This window comes from Macaca fascicularis, chromosome 2, assembly GCF_037993035.2.
Source record: "Macaca fascicularis isolate 582-1 chromosome 2, T2T-MFA8v1.1".
Taxonomy (NCBI): domain Eukaryota; kingdom Metazoa; phylum Chordata; class Mammalia; order Primates; family Cercopithecidae; genus Macaca; species Macaca fascicularis.
Window position 1 is genome coordinate 56,125,492 of NC_088376.1, and position 21,469 is coordinate 56,146,960.

General features: G+C 42.0%; 1 protein-coding gene across 1 annotated transcript; it reads left to right on the forward strand.

Annotated features, from left to right (window-relative positions):
• Positions 1-1,603: 1,603 nt before the first annotated feature.
• Positions 1,604-4,097, forward strand: RAP2B (RAP2B, member of RAS oncogene family). Its single transcript, XM_005546152.5, has one exon. It carries the CDS (start codon positions 2,072-2,074, stop codon positions 2,621-2,623), a length of 552 nt encoding a protein of 183 aa, XP_005546209.3. The 5' UTR covers positions 1,604-2,071; the 3' UTR covers positions 2,624-4,097.
• Positions 4,098-21,469: the final 17,372 nt, after the last annotated feature.

The following is a 21,469-nucleotide window of genomic DNA, read 5'->3' on the forward strand; positions in this document are numbered from 1 at the left end:
GTTAGCCATGCCCAGGTTTACCCTCCAATGCTGACGGTGAAACCAGGGAGCAGTGACATCAGGACTGGGAGCCAGCGCTGACGCAGCTCCACCGCCTCCCTCCCCACCCCGCACCCGTGGCGCGCGCCGCCGCGCTCAGCCTGCAGACAGGTCTTGACATCCCTCCTCAGAGAGGAGCAAGGGAGTCGGAACAAGTCGGGGCATCTCCCTCGCACCTCCCGGGAGCGCCAGCCCAGCTAAGTCTAGCGATTGTCCGCCAGCCAGCGAAGACGCTTCCTCTGAGGCAAGCTTGGACACTCCCCTACCCCTCCGGGTGAAACGAATTCCAAGTGGCCCATTTCGGCTCCTCGCCCCCCTCCCACTCCCTGCAAAAAAACTTGGCAACTCTGAGGTTTCTTGCGGACCAAAACCTGTAATTAGCCCTTTGTGCTCCCTTTGAGGGGCAGTCGTGACTGGAAACCGAGGAGTCAGACTCTCTCGAAAACACCAACAAAGAACTATATTTAGTTCTGAGCTCTCAGCCTAAATGCCTCTTATTTTTTCACTTTTACTTCAAAACGCCTGGGTTGGGGAAGTGGGAGGCAGGGGGTGGGGAAGCAGCGGAGAAAGAACAGCTGTGCCTCCGCCTCTCCTCTCAATCTCTATAAATAACCAATCGCGAGCGGAGGCTACTTTTTAGCCAATGAAGCGCACCAAACTGATAAAGCCTTGTCGGCAGCCAATCAACAACACTTAGGGGTGTGAGACTCGCGTCCCGAGACCAATGAGTGCGGAGTCTGGGAGAGGTAATTTGAGCTAGAGTGTGGGTGTGTGGTGCAAAAGCTTCCTACTTCCAAGCCCAAAAACCTGCTCTGCGACTGAGCATGCCCTGAACTAACTGCGGGCGCCCGGAGACTTCTGGATTGGGATGTAATCTAGTCTCCGGGTTTTGACCGCACCCGAGCGGGGAGGTGGGTACGACCCGCTGGACCCTGCCCCGAGAGAGCTGCAGGTACCAGAGGCTACCCCTTTCCTAGTCGGGACAGTATCTCAGGCTTGGAGTACCTCCTGTTTTCTTTGTGCAAGGCTGCAGTGCACAGAGTAGCGTTTCTGTGGCGAACGGTGTAGAAAAATCTATGGGGCCGGGATGCTCCGCCGGCTGCTCGTGCATTCCACGGCACCCACATGACTTCGGGTTTCCGGCCCCAGACACACGCCCGCCCGGGGCTGGGTGAATGGCGTCCTTGGGCCTTTGATAACGGGAGTTGGCAAGACCACAGCCTACTCTATCCTGAGGCGGCCCGCCGCACCCACATGCTTCTCGCAGAGCCGCCGCCCTTGTCCACCACTCCCACAGCTGTAAAAGAAAGCGGCCTGCATACTCCCTACACCGCTTTCCTCGCTCCAGTGTACGCACACACACCCCATCTACCAGCCAGTTCCTAACTCGCGCCACTCCCCAAACTGGACTCAAATCCGGAGCCCCGCCTACATCCCCGCCCCCTCCCGGCCCCGCGGAAAACCAGGAGCGGCCGCTTGGGTAAGGCGCGGCCGGAACGCACTGGGCATGCTCGCCGGGGAGGGGAGGGCCGGGCTGCGCGCGGCGAGTAGGAAGCCCTCGCCCAGTAGAGGCTGCGGGAGAGAGCGCGATGGGCCGCGGCGGTGGGCGCACGTTCCGCGGGGACTCATGCCACGCGCGTCCCGTCCCGACGCGCAATTAGCAGCCACCTCCGCAGCCCGCCGCCACCGCCTCCCCGCCCTCCCGGGCTGCCGCAGCTAGGAGCTCCAGCCATCGCCTCGCGCAGGCTGCGGGCATTGTCCTCCCGGTTCGCCGCCCGGGCTGCTGCTGCTGCCGCCGCGGACTGCTGCGGGGCCCCGACCCGCGCCCCAGGGACACGCCGCCGCCGCGGGCCGGCCCGGCGCCCGGCCCCCGCTCGGTGGTTTCCGCCCTGCGTTCTCTGGGCTACTCTCTCCTGGGTTTTTCCTGAGGAGCTGAGGAAGGGGAAGAGAAGTCCAGCCGCCAAGCCCAGCCTTCCCCGGCGCGCAGCCCCGACGGGGCCGCGGCAGGCGCGGCGAGAGCGCTGACGGAGCCATGAGAGAGTACAAAGTGGTGGTGCTGGGCTCGGGCGGCGTGGGCAAGTCCGCGCTCACCGTGCAGTTCGTGACGGGCTCCTTCATCGAGAAGTACGACCCGACCATCGAAGACTTCTACCGCAAGGAGATTGAGGTGGACTCGTCGCCGTCGGTGCTGGAGATCCTGGATACTGCGGGCACCGAGCAGTTCGCGTCCATGCGGGACCTGTATATCAAGAACGGTCAGGGCTTCATCCTGGTCTACAGCCTCGTCAACCAGCAGAGCTTCCAGGACATCAAGCCCATGCGGGACCAGATCATCCGCGTGAAGCGGTACGAGCGCGTGCCCATGATCCTGGTGGGCAACAAGGTGGACCTGGAGGGCGAGCGCGAGGTCTCGTACGGCGAGGGCAAGGCCCTGGCTGAGGAGTGGAGCTGCCCCTTCATGGAGACGTCGGCCAAAAACAAAGCCTCGGTAGACGAGCTGTTTGCCGAGATCGTGCGGCAGATGAACTACGCGGCGCAGCCCAACGGCGATGAGGGCTGCTGCTCGGCCTGCGTGATCCTCTGAGGCGGCCGCCGCGCGCCGGCCGCGCTCTGCGCACAAAAGCCAAACGCATCCGACTCTCTAAATGTGATTTCTTTCTTGCTTTGAGATTGGAGACCACTTTGCATTGGCCAGGGTGTCTTGGGAGCCCGGCTGGCCTCCGCGGCCGGCGTCCCCTGCCTCCACCCTGTACCCGAGGGGGTGTCCCGTCCTGCCCATCTGATACTCTGGTGGAAATGTGGTTCTTTGCAGCATGTACGTTTCTCCCTGATTTTGGTTGATGCATATTTCCCCGTTTAAGTAGCCGTTAGGGCGCAGTATCGGCAGCTTGACACCCACCAAGCAAAAGTTTCAGCCTGGAAAAAAAATGGGAGGGGGGAGGGGTGGAGGAAAAGGAGGGGGAGAAGGTGGAAATGGTTTTTCTTTTTTTTTTTGGTCAACAACCGTTTTTCTAGTTCCAAGTTTTAAATACATGGAAGGAAGTCCGGGAGAACCATATGAAGGAGCAGGAGGAGAAGAAGAAACTTTTGTTTTTTTCCTTGTTTTCCAGGAGTAGCTGGAAGTTAAGATTGGGTTCCTTTTCTGCCAGCTTGGAAGGGCAACCCCATGACTGATTGCGATTCTGAGGATGTCTATGCAAAGTTGGATTCTTGTTACAGTGTATCCAATCTGAAGTATTGCACATCTGAACTGGGACTGTTAACACTGATGCCAATACAGTGTGGGGTGCCAGAAAGTGTCTGCTGATATTTGTGGAAAAAAAAAATCTATTTTGTTTACCTACTGTATCAAAGGGGAGTCTGGGGGAGAACGGTAGTTTTTTTTTTTTTTTTTAATCAGCTGTGAAAAAAATGTTACAGATCTGCACATTTTCGTGTGTACTATGGTGTGTGTGTGTGTGTGTGTGGTGTGTGTGTGTTTTAAGTTTAGCCTTTTGTTTTTGTTTTTTGGTTGGCAGTAACCGATTTTAATGACTAGCTTTTTAAAATACAGTACAAAGACTTTGTAAATGTGATTCAGGGCCCCCAGCACCCCTGTGTCTGCAGAGTGCCTTCAAAACTCAGCTGTTCCAGCCGGTGCCAACCTGTGAACTTCCCACCATATCCCAGAATCTGCTATTCCCCAAACCACTTCCCAGTTTCCTTTCAATAATCTTTCAGAAGGAGCCAGGACAATAGGGCCTGTTGTTTAGTGAATTTCTTTATTATTTTCAGCCTTTAAAATGTAATTTCCATCTCTTGCAATGAATTTGTTTCCTTTTTTTTTTTTTTTTTTGCTTCATTTTGCTTAAGTTTTCAGGTATTTAGCTCCCCTTTTATATTATTTTTAAATTTTTAAATTACCTGTTGTAGGGTGTTCCTCCAGAAGCAAAGAGCAAAATTTTACTGTTGCGATGTACCAATTCTAACTAATTGTAATTTTTAATTTCATGCGTTTAATCATTGTCTCTTCATTTTAAGACTTTTAATACAAATGTCATTTTTAAAGAAACCCAAAACTATTGTTTGTGTTTCTGTGTTTCATATTCAGTGATTTAATACAGTATCATGGCTGAGGTGGATGGGGTAGGTGCATGATACTCTCCCGAGCTATTTGTGAAATTTTAAAGACAGAAGTGTCTCAGTGACAAGATGGATGACACTACTCCCAACTTTTTAAATTTGGAGAAAACCATCAAGGTCGAGGAAGCCCTGGGTATGGCCATTACCATCTGATTAGAAGATGAACAGGTATTTTGAATCTGATCTGATGTGGAACAGTTTACCTCATTGTAGGTAGGGAACAAGAGAACCCATCTATTAAAATTGCCTTAGATCTGGGAAAGTAACCATCCATCTGGCAAAGTAGGATGGCGCTTTAAAATTTTTCTTCCTTTTTTCCCCATGTTTATATCACACATCAAGTCGAAAACATGTTTGGGAAAGATGGTTTTCAATTCTTAAGTTATACCTAGTGATGTTTTTTGCAGTACATTTGAGTAGGTTGTGGACACTGTCTCAACCCCTTTGAGGTTTTGATTTGGAAATAGATTTAAAAGAAAACAGGCTAAGATAATATCCTTGTTCTCCTTTACACCCTGCAGTTTGGACCATATTTGACCTCATAAGTTTTTCCTTTTAACAGTAGGAGGCAGTGTGAGCTTTTTATTTTTTATTTTTCTTAAGGTGGTCTTAGTAATATAACGTGTTCATACATATCAAGAGAGTACTTGGTATATACCTTAGGTCTATGAAGTGCAGCTGAAATCTGAAGTCTTGACAAAGGGATTTATACCCTTGACAAAACCAAAAGAAATTACAGGCCACAGGTTTCTTTAAAGCTGTGTGAACATATCTTGCCTTAAAATGTGTGTGTGTGTTTTTGCTTTGCTTTTTTTGTTTTTGCCCAGGAGGCATCTTGGTACTCCAGCAATGGAGGAAGAATGGAAGTTTTGCCTGGCGATGGTCCTACTGCCATTTTTTTTTTCCCACTCTGATCTCACTTAAGTTTGATATCAAACACAATTGGGAGACAATAGTATCAATATTACTAAATGTAGAAATTAAAAGATACTGTATAAATTTATGCCTTTGCAAAGATTCATTCTTGTATTTGAATAAATTTAGTTGCTAAAGTAGATCCAAAGTGTTAAAAATGCTGAAGTCATGTCTGGAGGGTTTTTTAAGAAAAGGCATTTGGCATTTGACTGTCTTGTGTTTTATTTTTAAGTTTTTGGAAACCTTTTGACATAAAATGCTGCCAAGTATCTAAGAAATGTATATACTGACGAAATATTTGAAAGTGGAAAATTGGAAATGAAATACGTTGCTGGGTGTGTTAATCACCTTCGCCCAGGATTTAGTCACGTGGAGGGCTTCTTTATAGGTCTAGGATGGCAGAGCAGAAGATTTTAATATGCATTTATTAAGTACTGTAAAATAAATGCTTTTTGGATTCTTAATGAAAGCAATTTTATGTTTGCCTGAAGCAAGCAAATAGTGTTTTTGATTTTATCCCATATTTTCTTGGTAAAATTGACAGAAATTAGAACACTGCTATTTTTTTCTTAAAAATATTTTTAAGAATATGTTAGATTCTTTGGCTATTAAGAATCCCTTCTGGTATTAGGGTGTGAAGAGATAAGAGCATTTGTTTCAATGAAAAAGTTAGTGTTAAAGGAAGTGAGTCAGGGAGGGCGGAGTTTGTTGTATGGCAATCACCTGTCAAAACAGAAATTGGGTGGGAAAGGAGTCTTTATCTTAGGGAGCAAAAGCTGACTTTTAAACTTGACCCCTGCTGTTTTTAAACAGCTTTTCCTTTTGGTCTCTGACAGTCAACCCAGGTTTCATGTTATGTCAAAAGGGTTATTTTTGTCCTCCTTTTTTAATAGCCTCAGGAAAGTTAAAGGTATTATTTTAAGTCTAACACTCTCTAGTCTTTGAGAGTTATGGTTCTTTGGTAGAACAATTTCCATGTTGTTAACTGTCGTAGACTTCATTGAAACACATTTTGGGACCAGATGTATTTGGGGATAGAATTCTTTAAATTTATGGGACTTCATGCTTCCTGATTACTTTTTCCTGTGGTTGGGAATCCTAGAATGCCTGATCTATTTGATCTGTTCAGGTAGTTTTGTTATTGTACCCTCTTTGGGGTCATATTCTAGTATTTCTCACAGGGGGTATGAGAAACAGAAAGCTATATGTAGCAGCTGGTCTTGAGAAATAGAAGCACCTTAACTGTCATAAGAGCATAGATTTTTGTTTTTTCCGCAACAGCCAGAATAAGTTCCTGCATTATAAGTATAAAGGGAACCAATATTTAATTTGGAGATGATCACTGTTAAAATGATACTAAACATTTGTCACAGTGTCTTATTTGGGGGAAGTTTGCTAATATAAATTTTGTCTGTGAAAATATAGTAAATTTTAAAATACTAATATAACGTATTTTTTATTGCAGTATTTTATGCAGACTATTAGGAATGATTCGATGCATTTAATTGAACAGAGTGCTAGTTCTAGGTGAGATCTTTATCTATTAACAGGATTTTGAAACTTTGAGAAGGCTATGGGGATCATCTAGTCCAAAAGTTCTCAAACTTGACCATATATCAAAATCACCTGGAGCTTAAAACATGTACTGCTGGGACCCTCCTCCAGTTTCTGATCCAGTGGGTCTCGGGTAGGGTCTCAATTTTCATTTCTAACAAGTTTCCAAGTGATTGTGTTATTGCTGTTCCAGAGACCACACTTTGAAAACCAGTGATCTAGACTGAACTGCAAATTAGTACTATACTGAGAGCCACCTAGATATTGAGACACAGACTTATGTCACATGTTTTGGAGTGCTGTCTACTTCAGTTAGGGAATAATCTCTATTGAAATCTACAGCTGAAGAGGACATATACCATTTATACTAAGACTAACTGTTGTGTGTGAAATAGAATAAGCATGGCGGGTAGTTTTTGATCATTTTCACATTATTACAGCAACATTTTGACTATGGTTTTCAATGTTAATTCAGAAGTTGACTTTAAATGAAAATGTGGTTAGAATAGAGGCATAGCCTAAGTGATCAGAATCAACATTCCCCTTCTCCCCAACCTAGGGAGAAAAAAATTTGAAAAGTATGTCTTCAATAAAAGGGGACACTTTAAAGTATTTGTCTTCTCTTCAACATTAAAAAACAAAGATTTTAAGTTTTCATGGCAAGGGTTCTAAGAATCATTGTGTTAGAGAATTTAAATCTTCAGATCATGGTAAGCACATGCGTATGTGTGTGCTCAATTTCTTAGACTTCCAGATGTTAATTCCTTCTCATTTAGTTCTACTGTAATCCATTCTGGGAAAATGCATACCACAAAACTGTGTATCTTGCAGCTTCTTTTGTTATGCATCTTAATTCCCTCAGAAGGTGCCAGAACTTTATGTTACAGATGTGGGTTTTTAAAGACAGTTTGGGGGGCTTCTAAAGAAACAATAGTAGATCTAATTACAAGTACTGGATTGCTTACTTCAAATTTCTCTTTTACAATTTCAAAAGTTTAGTACCAGTTTATAGACTGAGGGAGTAATAGCTACTATTAGATGCTAAGAATAATACCATGCTTGGGTGGGGAAGAAAGGCCCTTACTCAAATCTCCATTTTCATTTTTAACGCTTCCTGGACTTCAGTTATTTTCTTGCTTTTGTCTCAAGAATAATAAATATTTTTGGTGAAAAATTTTTTTTGTTGAACCCTGTTATTGTTACTGTCATTTTCATAGCACAATAGTCTACAGCTCTCTGTAGTAGCTTAATAGCTATTTGCTGAATGAATGGAACATGGAGTGTTACATCTGAAACTATTCTATTAGAAGGTGAAAAATGTTGATTGAAGAATGGTAGGATTTTATCTTCCCTACCTATGATAAATTTATTAAGATTGTCTTTGGAGCTATGTCTTCCATTCCAACTACACAGAAATAAATTTTTTTTTTAAGTTTAGTTTGCCCATCTGATAAAGGAACATTCCTATATGCTGTTCTAAGGTTCATTTTCAACAAAAGTTACAGACATTTATGGTTGATAGTTTGGGATCTATGCCAATTTTAGGGAACTCCATAATCAAAAGGCTATTGCTGGTGATAGTACAATGAAACGCTGACTTCAGTATATTTTTTTCTTGGCTTTCATTTTATGGTTTTTTCTACTACTGTTAATATGGACTAATACTTGATTTTATGAACCTGTTTTAATTTTAGGGTTATATTTATATTGGAATAATATATTTTAAAAGTGTCCTATACTATGAATTTATTTGCCATATATAAGACAATCAGAATTATCTGATAGTTCATTCTAATCCTGGTTAATAATGATTAGGACTAAACTAAAGAAGGAAAAAACAATTGAGATGATAATTTTTTTTTTTTTTTGAGATGGAGTTTCGCTCTAGTTGCCCAGGCTGGAGTGCAATGGTGGGATCTGGGCTCACTGCAACCTCCGCTTCCTGGGTTCAGGCAATTCTCCTGCCTCAGCCTCTCTAGTAGCTGGGAATACAGGCGATCGTCACTACGCCCGGCTAATTTTTGTATTTTTGGTAGAGATGGCATTTCACCATACTGGCCAGGCTAGTCATGAACTCCTGACCGTGTGATCTGCCCGCTTTGGCCTCCCAAAGTGCTGGGATTACAGGTATGAGCCACCCACCCGGCCTTTTTTTTTGAGATGGAGTTTGGCTCTGTCACCCAGGCTGGAGTGCAATGGGGCAATCTCGGCTCACTGCAACCTCTGCCTCCCGGATTCAAGCGATTATCCTGCCTCAGCCTCCTGAGTAGCTAGGATTACAGGCGCGCACCACCACGCCTGGCTAATTTTTATATTTTTAGTAGAGATGAAGTTTCACCTTGTTGGTCAGGATGGTCTCGAACTCCTTGTGACCTTGTGATCCACCCACCTCCCAAGTGTTGGGATTACAGACCTGAGCCACCGCGCCTGGCCAAGATGATAATTTTATTAAAAAAAAAAAAAAAATGTAGAGACAGGGTCTTGCCATGTTGCCCAGGCTGGTCTCAAATTCCTGGGCGCAGGAGATCCTCCCTCTTCAGTCCCCCAAAATGCTGGGATTGCAGGCCTGAGCCACTGCATCTGGCCAGGAGTGACAATTTCTAAAGCCTTAATTAGTGAAATGGTTTGTTTTGAGAAGCAGAAATGGCTAAGTGGTATAGACATGCAGGAAAAGCAAAATGGCCTTATGACTACTGAAATTATGAGTGTCGATCTGTTTTATAAATTGGAGGAGACAGCTATTTGCATTCTTTCTTGCCTAATTGACTAAAATTACTCATTTTAAAATGAATTATCTTGCAAAATTATGTGAGGTTAAGTTTGTCAGAGGATTGAAAATGTGGTTGGTTTATTTGTGGTAATTGTGAAAAATCGCAAAGGTAGCAAAATTTTTTAAAAAATGGAAAAGAGAAGGACTATTGATGGCTTGTGAATACAGGTGTCCCCAGAAGGCTTGAGACCAACCTTAATTGTTAAGAATATTGTTGCAGTGGAAGTTGGTAAGCAGCTGAAATTGATTCATTGATTATTCAACAGTTATTGAGCACATACTATTATTAATAGCTGTACTGTGAGCACTAATACTTAAAAGAGAAAGTCAGGTGAAAGTGCAACAGCTTTATGCTCTTTTTCACCATAATTTGTGTATATTAAACTAATAGTATATGGAAAAGCACATCTACATGTGTCATCAGTTATAATACTGTGGGGCTGCTTGGCAGACAATAGAGTAGATAAATTTTTTGAACACTGGGCCTTTTTGAAAGGTATGCGGAAGTTGTAAATAAAAATGGATTCCATGAATTTTATTTTATTTATTTATTTTTTGAGACGGAGTCTCGCTCTGTCGCCCAGGCTGGAGTGCAGTGGCCGGATCTCAGCTCACTGCAAGCTCCGCCTCCCGGGTTCAGGCCATTCTCCTGCCTCAGCCTCCCAAGTAGCTGGGACTACAGGCGCCCGCCACCTCGCCCGGCTAGTGTTTTGTATTTTTTTTTTTTAGTAGAGATGGGGTTTCACCAGGTTAGCCAGGATGGTCTCGATCTCCTGACCTTGTGATCCGCCCATCTCGGCCTCCCAAAGTGCTGGAATTACAGGCTTGAGCCACCGCGCCCGGCCATGAATTTTAAATAATAATTTTTCTGTTGTATGTGAAACTGTAATAAGATTGTCATTTTATTTACTTTTCTGCATCATTTTCAACTTCCTTTTTGAGATTAGCTAAAATCGAACACTTACAACGAGGAAATGATTTTGCTTTTATATTTTCATGTCCAAGGGAAGAGGAAAACATGAAGAAAACAGATTTATAAAATTTATTCACAAGGCCGGGCATGGTGGCTCACACCTGTAATCCCAGCAGTTTGAGAGGCTGAGGTGGGTGGATCACGAGGTCAGGAGTTCAAGACTAGCCTGGCCAAGATGGTGAAACCCCATCTCTGCTAAAAATACAAAAATTAGCCAGGCACGGTGGGAGGTACCTGTAATTCCAGCTACTCAGGAGGCTGAGGCAGAATCGCTTGAACCTGGGTGGCAGAGGTTACCGTGAGCTGGAATCACGTCACTGCACTCCAGCCTAGGTGATAGAATGAGACTCCGTCTCAAAAAAAAAGTAAAATAAAATTTATTCACTTATGTTTTTCTTTAGTGAGGAAACCAAAGGAAAGGCTAATTTAGGTTATATTCTCAAAGACATAAACAGTCACTGGCTTACGGGTTCTTCATGTAAAGAAGATTCAGGACAAGATATTTCTTTTGAAAAAGATAATCTTGTAAAAATGAGTGTGCCAAAGAGTTGAGTTGACGTTTTAAGTTTGCTAAGTTAATATTTTACACAAAAGCTCTTCTCTTACCTCTCTAATGCTTACTGGAAGAAAGCAACCAGCGCAGAGAAAGAAATGCTGGGTAACAAGCTGGAAGAGATAACAGTAATAGTAGTTACTGTAAAGCCATATGAATTGAAGGGTGGGGTTGTGATTATTAACTTCCTGCGGTTTGCAAGATGATTTCTAGTCACCATTTTGTGTAAACTATCTCATGAATTTAACAACATGCTTTTTAAATGTGGAATTTTACAGAATTGTAGGGGTAGCAGAATCGTTTATGTGAAGGTACTTAATTAAAAAAATTTTTGACTGCCATTGAACTATCTATGAAATGCAAATTTATTGAAGTTTCATAGCTTGAGTAAGGGTTTTAATATTTTATATGTTATCTGGCTATTTATAAAGTTTTCAAAATCGGGTTATTCATGAACTCAATGTTCTAATGTAATTTATATGTATTAATATAATATTTTAGATATATATTCTCTTTAGAGGCTAACATTGATTTATCTCTTCTTCAGGAAAAGAGACTCTATAGAGATCTGTATTAGCATAATCCTATAAGAATATATATTTCAATAAAACATAGTTTAAATTTTATTTTAGATAGCTTTGAATTTAACCTTTTTAGTAGGTAATAGAATTACAAGTATATTTCAACATTATTCCTCATGGAGTAGAAAAAGTATTGAGCCCTGAGTTTTTTACTGAGTTTAGGTATCTTTACTTAGTCATACTGGCTGGGTGTGGTGGCTCACGCCTATAATCCCAGCACTTTGAGAGGCCAAGGTAGGAGGATTGCTTGAGCCCAGGAGTTCAAGACCTACCTGCGCAGCATAGAGAGAACTTGTTTCTACAGAATAAATAAATAAATAATTATTTAGCCATATTACCTGTTTTTTTTTTCTTTTGTGTATCATTTCATTCATCTACATCCAGTTTATGCAAATGGTTCTCTAATGTAATCCACATCAATTGATTAAAAAAACTAAGAACTGTTTAACGGATGGCTATATAAATGTGCTTTTTGACGTATTTTTCCACTATATTTGAGGTGCAGACTGAGACAGATCCAACCAGAGATCATTGCCTCCTAAACAGACATTACCTTTAGGTTTGAGCATAAGCTCTGTTTTGGTTTTAAAACTGATGAATGAAGTTTTCTAGAAAATGAATTAGATTGTAGGAATATTTATCTTAATATACTTCGAACTGTGGAAAGATATTTGCAGACCATCTCTTCTTCCTCACTAATCTTGTGCTGAAGTCAAAAAAATGAGAAATAAGCTAAATGCATCTCTAAGAAAATACCATATCATGAAAGGCAGAGTAAACAACAATGAAAAACCTATTCTAAGAAGCAAAATTGTTTTTCTGCATTTTTGAACAAACCAGCTTTTTTGTTTTCGAGGAAGTATAAATAGTGGTAAGGGTAATGAAGTATTTTTCTGAATCATTTTGTTAGCGTTCAGCAGGAGGTCTTTGTGCTGTTTTCTTGTTGCTTAGACATAAGAATGTGATGGAGCTGAGAAGGGGGAATAAACTGCAGGCCGAGGTGGAATTGTTCTTCAGCTCACACCTCCACTCCTATGTTCCTCCAATACCAGATTTCCTTGTGTTCGAATTTGTGATCTGCTGTAACTCAAGACTGAGGCTCAGGGCTTCTCCTGGCCAAAGGTGAAGAAGCCTATGGGATGCAGTGATGCTGCTGCTGTAGTTGGACTATTGTATCCAGGCTCCTATTGGACTCAAGTCAATTGTAATTGGACTCAAGGCAAGATTTCTCAGCCTTGTCCCTGTTCACATTTTGAGCTAGGTAATTTCTAGGCATTTTAGTGTGTTCAGGAGCAGCCCTGGCAATGCTGAACCCACTCGATGCCAGTATCATCCTCCCCACCCCAGTGGTGACAACCAAAAGTGTCTGCAGACATTGCCCCTGGGAAGGGGGAGGGCAAAATAGTCCCTGGTTGAGAACCACTCCTCTAAACTAGATCTTGTGTGGATGAAGGAGGCATAAACCAGAGAGAAGGTTTGAACCTAGAGTAAACTAGCAGCAGTTAAGACTTCCCTTACCCCAGAGCATTCCAATTCATGCTTCTCTTTAAAAAGAATAACGCTTTTTTTTTTTTTTTTTTTTTTTTTTTAAGACTGAGTCTCACTCTGTCACCCAGGCTGGAATGCAGTGGCGCAATCTTGGCTCACTGCAACCTCCGCCTACCAGGTTCAAGTGATTCTCCTGCCTCAGCCTCCCAGCTAGCCAGGATTACAGGTGCACCACCACACCCGGCTAATGTTTGTATATTTCGTAAAGACGTGGTTTCTCCATGTTGGCGAGGCTAGTCTTGAACTCCTAACCTCAGGTGATCTGCCTGCCTCAGCCTCCCAAAGTGCTGGGATTACAGACATAAACCACCACGCCCAGCCTATAACACTATTGTGCTTCTGACAATATAACTTTGGTTAGTTCATTAAATCCACACCTAAGAGAAACACATAGTATTCAGGGATTAACATTTGTTGGAAATTTTGGTTCCCTGGAGGGAGAAGGAATATTCAAAAGAGGAGTGTGTTCTGGTTGGGGTGATGAATTTGGATGGCCACAGATTATCTCTGGGAAGCCTGATTACTAAGCAGACAGGCCAGTGTGTAAGCATGAGAAGTCCTGAAGGGCAGGTTGAGAGCAACTATGTTGCAGTTTTGTTTCCTGCCCCCTGAAGTCTTCCCTGGGAGACAGTTGGAAGGTGCTCATCCTTTACTCATCTTCTTCCAGTTCACCTCACAGCCTCTTTCCAGCCCACTCCAGGCTCCTATTCAATACCTGACCTCCCTGCTGGGATAGAAAGGATGCACTTTATGCATTCTGTCCTTTATTTTCGTTTTTACAATTAGCTCGTTCCATCCTCTCCCCTTCTGTCCCCTCCCCTCCCCTCTCCTCCCCTCCCCTTCCCTCCCTCCCATCCTTCCTAACAAATAACTGAGTGTGTCCAGGGCGACTCCTGCTGCTTAACTTCACACACCTACCGGTGCCCAAACCTCTCAGCAAGGCTGTCAAGAAGGGGGCAGTGAGACAGTGGTGATTGGTGATTGCATTGTAATAAAGTGCCTCGAATCTGACAGCCTGTGGTTAGTACATACAGGGTGGCTGCCAACCCCTGGAATACACTATTAAGTATACTGTTAGCAAGTTCGTTAATGTGGAATTAACTCAATGATCATGGATCTTTAATTTACTCTGAATCAGACATGGTTTTTGTCCTTACGTTTTAAATGAAATAGACATTTAAAAAACCTACGCAGCGTATTCTTAGTAAGCTTTCAGCAATCACACTATTAGCCACCCTACCTGTCGGGACAATTATGATTCTACGTTTTACAGGGGGCACATTTGGAAATGAAACTTTCCTAGTATATAGTGAATGTCAAAGATTTTTTTTTTTTTTTTTTTTTTTGATGGAGTCTCACTCTGTCGCCCAGGCTGGAGTACGGTGGTGCTATCTCGGCTCACTGCAGCCTCTGCCTCCCGGGTTCCAGTGATTCTCTTGCCTCAGCCTCCCGGGTAGCTGAGATTACAGGCACGTACCACCGTGCTCTGCTAATTTTTGTATTTTTAGCAGAGATGGGGTTTCATCATGTTGGCCAGGCTTGTCTCGAACTCCTGACCTCAGGTGATCGTCCCACCTCGGCTTCCCAAAGTGCTAGGATTACAGGCGTGAGGCACCAGGCCTGGCCTAAGCCACTGTGCATGGCCAAAGTTTTGTAAATGAGCAAGAACAATCTCAAGTCCACCAAAAGTTTCTAACCAACCAGAATAATTTTTATAAGCAAGTTAGGTAATAAATGAAATAATTCTTTACAATAAAAAAACTGATTAAAATGAGTGATTTGAGTAACTAAAACTTGCTTTTCAAATTTAGGAATAGTCTTGTATTAGAATGGATGATGTAGGTAGAAATATTTTATTTGTAATGTCTTTGTATAAATTGAAAATGGAAACAATTTTTAAAAAAGTTTAGATTCAGGGGATTCATGTTTGAGGATGCAGGTTTGTTACATGAGTATATTGGGTGATGCTGGGATTTAGGCTTCTAGTGAACCCATCACACAACTACTGAATGTAGTACCCGATATATACATTTTCAGGTCCCGCCTCCCTCCTTCCCTCCCTCTTTTAGGAGTCCCAGTGTCTATTGTTTCCATCTTTATGTATATGTATACCCAGCGTTTAGCGCCCACTTTTAAGTTAGACATGTATTATTTGATTTTCTGTTTCTGCATTAATTCACTTAATAGCCTCCAACTGCATTCATGTTGCTGCAAAGGACATGATTTTATGTTTTGTTTTGTTTTGTTTTTTATGACTGCATAGTATTTCGTGGTGTATGTGTACCATATTGTCTTTATCCAATTCACTGTTGATGAACGCAAGTTGATTCCATGACTTTGCTATTGCCAATAGTGCTGCAGTGCTGTAGTGAACATACAAGTGCAGGTTTCCTGTTTTTTCTCTTTGGAGGGGGGACAGGGTCTCCCTCTGTCATTCAGGGTGGAGTGTAGTGGTGTGATCATGGCTCACTGCAGCCTTGAACTCCTGGGCTCAAGCGATCTTCTTGCCTCAGCCTCTAAGTAGCTGGGACTATAGGCATGTACCACCATACCTGGCTAATTATTTTTAATTTTTTGTAGAAACAAGGTCTTGCTATGTTGCCCAGGTTGGTCTCAAACTTCTGGGCTCAAGCAGTCCTCTTGCTTCAGCCTCCCAAAATAGTTGGATTATAGGTACAAGCCACCAAACTGAGCCAAGGTGTCAAACAATTTTTTTTTTTTCCTTTGGATAGACACCCAGTAGTAGTATTGCTGGGTAGAATGGTAGCTGTATTTTTACTTATTCGAGAAATTTTCATACTGTTTTCCATAGAGGTTGAACTAATTTACATTCCCACCAATGGTGTATAAGCATTCCTTTTTCTCTACATCCTCTCCAACATCTGTTATTTTTTTACTTTTTAATTATAGCTATTCTGATTGGTGTAAGATGATATTTCATTGTGGTTTTAATTTGCATTTCTCTGATGATTAAGGATGTTGAGCATTGTTTTTTGTTTGTAGGCCATTTATATGTCTTCTTTTGAGAAGTGTCTGTTCATGTCATTTGCCCACTTTTTAATGGTGTTATTTGTTTTTTTCTTTTTGATTTGTTTAAGTTTCTTATAGATTCTGGATATTAGTCCTTTGCTGGATGCATAGTTTGCAAATATTTTCTCACGTTATGTAGATTGCCTGTTTATTATGTTGACTGGGAAAGATAAGATTTGATTGGTTATGTGATCACAGTTAACAGAGAGAAAACAGATTTCCTGTTTTTTTTTTTTTTTCTGTTTTCTTCTTTCGTAATCATCTGTGTTGTTTTGCAGCATTTTTTCCTTATCTTTAGGTTTTATTGGCTTTGAGGAGTGTTGTATTTTCTTTCTAATTAAAAAGTCTAGACTGGGCGCAGCAGTGGCTCACGCCTTTAATCCCAGCACTTTGGAAGGCCAAGGCAGGCAGATCACTTGAGGTCAGGAGTTCAAGACTAGCTTGGCTGACATGGTGAAACCCAAAAATTAGCCGGGTGTGGTGGTGCATGCCTGTAATCCCAGCTACTTGGGAGGCTGAAGCAGGAGAATTGCTTGAACTTGGGAGGCGGAGGTTGCAGTGAGCTGAGATTGCACCAGTGCACTTCAGCCTGGGCGACAGAGCAAGACTCTGCATCTAAAAACAAACAAACAAACAATAAATAAATAAAAAGTCTATAATGAGAAAATATTAACTTATGAATCACTGTATCTAGTAGCCCAGAAAATATATGTATTAAATTGAAAACAAACAATTGTGCAGGATGTTTTATAATGTCATTATTTGTATTTACTTTTTATACCCTGGGAATAATTTTCAATGCAAGATTTTCAGAGGAAATGAAATTCACCCTTTGATTAATTATTTATTATTTTTTAAATGTAATAATTATTTTTAAAAGTATTATGATCTCTGTTTACATTTTATAGCAAACTTATAATTTTTCTGTTTAAACTTTTTTACTCAGAAGAGTATCACTTTATGAGTAAGACCAAAAAAAAAAAATGTATGTGAATTCCCTAAAGTCACTGTGTAGTTGTTTGCATTGATCAAGGTGGTGATAATTTTGGCAAAATATTTGCCCTCTTAAATACAAGTAATAGAATTATTAATAATTGATTTGTACTGGCCATTAGGGATGCATAAAAAATGTATTCAGAATGGCATGGTGTAAACAATTTTGTATAATGAATAGAGTAGATAATACAGCAGAAATAAATAAACCAGGCCAGTTGTGGTGGCTCATGCCTGTAATCCTAGCACTCCGGGAGGCTGAGGCTAGGATCACTTGAGCTCAGGAGTTTGAGACCAGCCTGGGCAAGAAGGAAGGTCTAGGGCTGAAGGCTATTGTTCAGATTCATTTGTCCCACGGGGTGTTCCCTTGATGTGATACTCATGCCCTCTTCCTATAGATGTGGCTTCCTGAGAGCCCAGCTGCAATGAGTGTTATCTCACTCCTGGATTTAGCCACTAGGCGAGTCGACCAGGCTCCGGGATGGTACTGGGGGTTGCCTGCACAGAGTCCTGTGAGGTGAACCATCTGTGGGTCTCTCGGTCGTGGATACCAGCACAGTATTTGGGGTGTTTCCCGGGTCCTGCAGGAGCAATCTGTTTCCTTCATGGGGCCTATGGGTCCCTCAGGTTTCCTGATTTATTCCTGCAGTCATTCTGGAGCAAAAATTCATGATGAGAGCCTCCACACACTGCTCTGTCTGTCCAAGTTGGAGCTGCAATCTAGTCCTGCCTCCCGTTTGTCATGATCCTATGTTCATTTTAGAGCAAAGATGAAATCTGTATGAAACTTATTATCTAAAAAATTGATCTTTCAGTGTATTTTTCTTTTGGTATTTAAAAAAAATATATAGTTCACTTGAATAGTGTTAAAGCTTTTGTCCAAAATACTAAGTTATGGTTTGCATAGCAACCATAATTCACTTCTTACATAACTGTCTGCTTCATGCCATAGTGAATATATGCAATATATTCAAACATATCTTTCCTTAGATTAAATGTGTAGTTCTTAAGAACAGAAGGTTGAGGAAGGTCAAAGGCAATGTGGTGTTTGTAGAATTTGCAGATTAAGAACAGGTAGGTTGCTAAGTAATTGAAGTATTTACTTAGAATTGCAGCCATAATATTTTACTGTTTTGAACTAGGAAAAATGATGTTAAAATGCACATTTAAATTCATGATGTATAGAACTCGTGAATGAGATTTCTTAGCTCACTAGACACTATAGATACTGAATGATTTTTTGTTGTTGTTTTTGAGATGGAGTCTTGTTCTGTCACCCAGGCTGGAATACAGTGGCACGATCTCGGCTTACTGCAAGCTCTACCTCCCAGGTTCAAGTGATTCTCCCACCTCAGCCTCCCGAGTAGCTGGGACTACAGGTGCATGCCACCACACCCAGGTAATTTTTTTTTTTTTTTGTAATGAAGTCTCGCTCCATCGCCCAGACTGGAGTGCAATGGCATGATCTCGGCTCACTGTAACCTCTGCCTCCCGGGTTCAAGCGATTCTCCCGCCTCAGCCTCCAGAGTAGCTAGGATTACAGGTACCCGCCATCATGCCTGGATAATTTTTTTATTTTTGGTAGAGATGGGGTTTCACTATATTGACCAAGCTGGTCTTGAACTCCTGACCTCAGGAGATCTGCCCACCTCAGCCTCCCAAAGTGCTGGGATTACAAGTGTGAGCCACTGCACACAGCCTAATTTTGTATTTTTAGTAGAGACGGGATTTCACCATGTTGGTCGGGCTGGTCTCAAACTCCTGACCTCAAGTGATCCACCCGCCTCGGCCTCCCAAAGTACTGGGATTACAGGCGTGAGCCACTGAGTCCTGCTGATACTGAATGATTTTTATTATGTATTTCCCTCACTAGAAGTTAAACCTACACGGGCAAGGACTTTGACTTACTCTTTTATCTCCAGTGTCTAGAACAGAAGTTGGTACAAGTCAGTACTCAGTATTTGTTGAATGAATGAATGAGTGAAAAATTATTGATAAGGGGAAAGAAAGTAATTTTGACAGCAGCACTAAAAATAAATTACAATTACTGGAAGAATTAGAATACCTGTATTTCAAAGCTCGGCATCAATTTCAGGCAAATAGTTTAGAATGAAAAGTTGTAGCCAGACACCGTGGCTCATGCCTGTAATCCCAGCACTTTGGGAGGCAGAAGCGGGTGGATCACGAGGTCAGGAGTTCAAGACCAGTCTGGCCAACATGATGAAACCCTATCTCTACTAAAAATACAAAAATTAGCCAGGCGTGGTGGCAGATGCCTGTGGTCCCAGCTATTCAGGAGGCTGAGGCAAGAGAGTTGCTTGAACCTGGGAGGCGGAGGTTGCAGTGAGCCAAGATGGCGCCACTGCACTTCAGCCTTGGTGACAGTGATACTCCATCTCAAAAAAAAAAAAAAAAAAAAGAAAAGTTGTAGGTTGTTCTTTCCTTTATCAGTTCTGAAAACTTATAGTTTGGCATGGCAATACTCATAATTATAGTGTTAATTGGACTTAAACTTTTGTACAGTTGTCAAAAGCAAGGTCAAAATAGTTTCAGAATTTTGAAGAGAGAAGTATACTGCATTGTTTTATAGACCTGTGTCTTCTTCTGCACTGGTTTTCCAAATGCAGATGTGCCTTGGTTTATATAGTGGATATGATTCTGAAAAAGCTGTATATCAAAAATTAAATCATATTTAAAAACTTGCTATTTTTTAACCATTCAAATTTGTGTTATAACACTCTCGCACTGGAATTTTCTCTTTCTTGCCCTTCCTTCCTTCCTCCCTCCCTTTATTTCTTTCTTCCCTTATTTTTTTTCTTTCTTTTTTCTTTTTCTTAGATGGGATCTCCCTCTGTCACCCAGGTGGGAATGCAGTGGCACCATTTCAGCTCACTGCAACCTCTGCCTCCCAGATTCAAGGGATCCTTCCACCTCAGCCTCCTGAGTAGCTGGGACCACAGGTGCATGCCACCACGTCCAACTAATGTTTTGCATTTTTAGTAGAGATGGGGTTTCGCCATGATACCCAGGCTGGTCCCTAACTCCTGAGCTCAAGTGATCTGCCTGTTTCGGCCTTCTAAATTGCCGGGAATACAGGTGTAAGTCATAGCACCTGGCCTCACACTGGAATTTTCTATGCACCTGATGAGGTATAGTTGTGGCAGTGGTTCTCAAAGTGGGGTCCTGGAACCCGCAGTATCAGCAGCACTTTGTTAAATATGCAGATTCTCAGGTCCCACCTCAGACTTAATCAGAAACACTGAGGGGTGGGGACTAATAATTTTTGCCCTCCAGGTACTTTTATTCATGGTAGTGTTTGAGAGTCACTGCTTGATGAGATATAGAAATAAAAATTTGTTATGGATGGTGGCTGTTTTGTAGACAAGATAAAGACATATGCACAAATGACAGTAATAACTAATAAAAGTGACATTTGCCATAAGATGGTCATAAAGTGCAATTGGAATTTGGGGGAGATGTGATTACTTATGAACATGATATCCTCATTCATTCATTCATTCATTCATTCATTCATTGAGGCATTCTAGGTTCTAAGACTAAGTGAGGCACAGTCTTTGATGTAACAAACTCATAAACAGGTGGTTCTCCTTGCTAATTACCACATGGCTAGATCACACAATCCAATGATCTCCACACTTAAAAGTGCATTTGAATCACTTGGCAGGCTTATTAAAACACAAATTGCCGAACCCCATGCCCAGAGTTTCTGGTTTGGTAAGTAGGTGGGTGCTAAAAACTAGCATTTCCAAAAATTTTTCAGGAGATACTGATGCTGTTTGTCCAGGGTTTGCAATTTGAGAATCACTGATATAGTCAGTAATTTAAAGTTAAAGACAGTAGTACTAATGCCCAGAAATGTGACTTTGTTTAACAAAGCTGGCCTAAGCTAGAAATGAAACCAGATTCCCAGTTCAACATAAACTCTACTGCAGCCTGCCTTTGGGACCTCTGAAAGAGGATGCCTGCTTGATCTAACAGGGATTCTAACACTTACAGGAGAGTAAAGAACAGATGACTTTATGGTACTTCATCTGTCTCATTTTTATGTTGTATTTTAATTTCTTATTCCAAAATCAGCCGTGTTTCTGACATCCACAGTGCAACTGTGAACCATCAAGCTCTCCGTTCTGTGTAGGGAGATCTGATCTGGACATAAAAGTAGCATCTGAATTACAATATCACCTTGAAAAGGGTAATACATAATATATTTTATTATCTTCCTGATAATAGGAGGTTTTGAGGACAAAGATCCTCAATTACAAAATATTTCTCTCTGGTGCCTCTCTGTTACATGACTGTGAAACTAACAAAAGACCATGTTTGTTGAGAGAAAAGCATAAAAACAAGTACTGGGAGACAAATCAGTGGAG